This window comes from Vicia villosa, linkage group LG7 (assembly GCF_029867415.1).
Source record: "Vicia villosa cultivar HV-30 ecotype Madison, WI linkage group LG7, Vvil1.0, whole genome shotgun sequence".
Classification (NCBI taxonomy): Eukaryota; Viridiplantae; Streptophyta; class Magnoliopsida; order Fabales; family Fabaceae; genus Vicia; species Vicia villosa.
In genome coordinates this window covers 90560705-90563910 of record NC_081186.1, presented here as the reverse complement: position 1 = coordinate 90563910, position 3206 = coordinate 90560705, and the positions used below count along the sequence as shown (strand labels likewise).

The 3206-nt window shown below is 29.8% G+C and overlaps 1 protein-coding gene across 1 annotated transcript; it reads left to right on the top strand.

The window, feature by feature from the left end:
* Positions 1-1448: 1448 nt before the first annotated feature.
* Positions 1449-1952, top strand: LOC131619662 (uncharacterized). The gene has a single exon (XM_058890736.1). It carries the CDS (start codon positions 1449-1451, stop codon positions 1950-1952), a length of 504 nt encoding a protein of 167 aa, XP_058746719.1.
* Positions 1953-3206: the final 1254 nt, after the last annotated feature.

Genomic DNA, 3206 nt, shown 5'->3' with positions numbered 1-3206 from the left:
GCTTCTTGCTTTAATCTTCAACTCAGATGGTGATTTAGATTGCTTCATTACATCTTTTGACCACTTTAGTGATATTTCAATTTTGAGCCCCTCATCTTTCTGAGCCACACACTCTGTAATGAATCTTTCTTCTATTTATACCCTTTTTATTGTACCCATTATCTTGATCTTTGGAAAGCACATTAAATGCTTGCATGTTGCTTTTTTATTTTTGTTTTCTTCAACAAGATGCATGTGGGTTGCTTCTTCAATCATCCTCGGGAGTTGTTCCATTAGCTTGTTGCAGCCGTTTTGCTGATGATGATGTTTGTAACGACTTTTCTTTTGATTCCCAATTTTTTATTAGGCTGATATTGCATTTTCTTTTCTTTCTCCACGTGTGCCTTTGTTGTTAAGAGCTTTTTGTATGTCACTGTGTTACTCTATCAGAACTTCTGATATGTTGTTCATGTGATCTTCTTCCTTTAACGAGTCTTCATGTATATTGATGGGACTCTTGTCTGAGAGAGATCTTGCTAGCTTGATCCATGAATAGATATCTCCTAACTATTAATTAAAGTTTTATATAAAAAAATATTTCAAAAAATAATTAGATTAAATGATCAATTAAAATCGTTAGATTAATGAAAATCAATGGTTACGATTTGGAGTAAGTGTTGAACACTTACTCTTGGAGTCAATATAACCCTCCTCTCTCTCTCTCTCTCTCTCTCTCTCTCTCTCTCTCTTTCTCTCTCTCTCTCTCTCTCTCTCTCTCTCTCTATATATATATATATATATATATATATCTGTTTGTGTGTGTCTGTGTATGTCTGTGTTTTATTTGTGTGTGCGTGCGTGTGCGTACGTGCACACACTTATTTTGGTGACTGAGTACATTAAATGTTATGATATTTTCTTATAATAAGCAATTTAGTATCCACAAGACAGACAAAATAAACAAGAAAGGGGGTAAGAATAAACCTTACAAATGTTAGCAGTGAAAATAGACAACAAGATAATAATTAATTACACAGATCATTCTAACACAACGACAATCAATGCGAATATGAATGCAACAACTACTCCTCAAAGTATGCGAATAACATGTATTAAAGAAACCTCAACTCAAATAGAAACCTATGTAGTTTCATCAGCATGCTTCAAGTTTTAACCTTGAAAAAACTATACTTAAATCAAAGTTAATTACTATTCTACCCATTCCTTTATTACCACCTACCTTCATTACCCTTTGTTCTACTTCTACATCTCTTTATCTATCAAAATTTCATTCACATATATTTAATCAAACTCACCTTATTAATAATTTTTCTTCTTCAATCTATTTATTTCTACTTTCTCAGTTTCAGAGCTCTTCTTGTTACCTCAAACTACATTTTTTTTCTTGAACCCTAATTTGCTCTTCTCATTTTCTCCTCTTCTCTCTCTTCTCCAAGAAAAATTTGACAATGGATCTTCAAAACAATGCTCAACCTTCTTCCACAACGAAGAAGAAGTTGAACGATTTAATTGCTATCAATGTCTTGGTTGCTGGTTCATGTTTCGTCGGACTTGCTATAGCTGTTGTGGATCAGTGCAGTTTGAAGAAAATAACAAAATGCAATCTTACACCAGACGCTATGGAGATACTCGTAATGTATGAAATTTTCTCATATACTTTTGTTTTGCTTTCTTCCCTTGTAGCTTACTCCCTTAAAACTAGGAGTCTCAATACACTTATCAAAGAACGCCTATGTAGATGTTCCGCCATGCTTCCCTTATCAATATTTATTGTGGCGCTGGTATTCATGATGCTTTCGTTTATGGAGATTGCGGTGATCAAGTTGGGAAACTTCACTTGTGGAAACAACTCTAAAATAACTTCTGGTGTTGTGTTCATTGTTGGTAGCCTAGGAGGTATTATATATGATTGTGATTTTGTTTATTATTTTTGGATTTACACTTTGGTGTAATATGCATTTTTATTTATAATTTAACAATATTTGTAACATTTATAATTTTCTCTGTAATTGACGGTGTAATATTTATAATTTGATTTAATATGAATTTGACTTATTTATAATTTTCTCTGTAATTGATGGTGTAATATTTATAATTTAGATTAATATGAATTTGACAGTTTCAATCCCCTATTTAAACATTTTTAACTTTACAGTTCCCTTTAAAAAAAATTAGCTTTGCTGACTGGATAAAAATTATTAATCAATCTTTTTAATAAATATTATATCAATTAATTATTATATTTTAAATATTTTTTCTTAGAATACATTCTTATTTAGTAATTTTAATTAATATATTTTTCCACGTCTCACTAGATAATTGGACGTCACAACTCACAAGTCCTCGGTCATATCAATCCGCTCAAATAATTTGGCTGTCGTGCTTATGCTTGATTAACCCATGTAAAATTTATAAAACAATTGACATTGGACTCAAAAGACAAAGTTTTATAATATACAATAGATCACAATTTTTCTTTTTGTTTCATGGAAAGAGAAGAGAAAGTCACAATTTTTCTCTATTTATTTATATTAATTATTATTTAAGATTATTTGTTGAAAATGAAAAAATAGTATAAATAAAATAAAATAAAATAAAAGTATATATGTTATAGCTAAAATATATGTTAGAAAGAAAGACAAAATACATGTTGTCTAGAGACCTTCTTTGAAAAAAAAGATTATGAAAAAAAAACAATAAAAGAAAAGATAAACTACAAAGAGTAGAACAAAGTTTTTTTTTTAAAAAAAAAACAGACTCAAACACACCACTTCGATTAATTGGGGCCAGTATCAACCACTGCACTGCACTTGATATATTGATATAGTTTTCAATATATATTATTTATACAAATTTCACTTTTAATGTTTTAATAATTTGAAGCCCCATTTTATGATAAAATACAGTACGTACTATATGAATGTCTGACTTGTCGAAGTTGAAGTGAAATGATTATAGTAACTTCAGTTGGAGATTTTCAAGATGTTTAGTAAAGATATTACTACTAGTACAAGAGCCCCTCTTTTTTCGGAGACTACATATTTTATCTTATACATCAGTCATAAATGGAGTTCAACATATTTACCTTTACTTCTTTTTTTTTCTGAGACTACTTAATTTTACACTCACTAAAGAATAAAAATAAACTTAAGCTCTTGGAAGAAAAATAGCATTAAGATAAAAAGGACAATTTCTTCCATCGTCAA

What these genes read in the sequence shown, in the direction of transcription:
- LOC131619662 (XM_058890736.1), top strand. Translation starts at nt 1,449, where the DNA reads ATGGATCTTCAAAACAATGCTCAACCTTCTTCCACAACGAAGAAGAAG.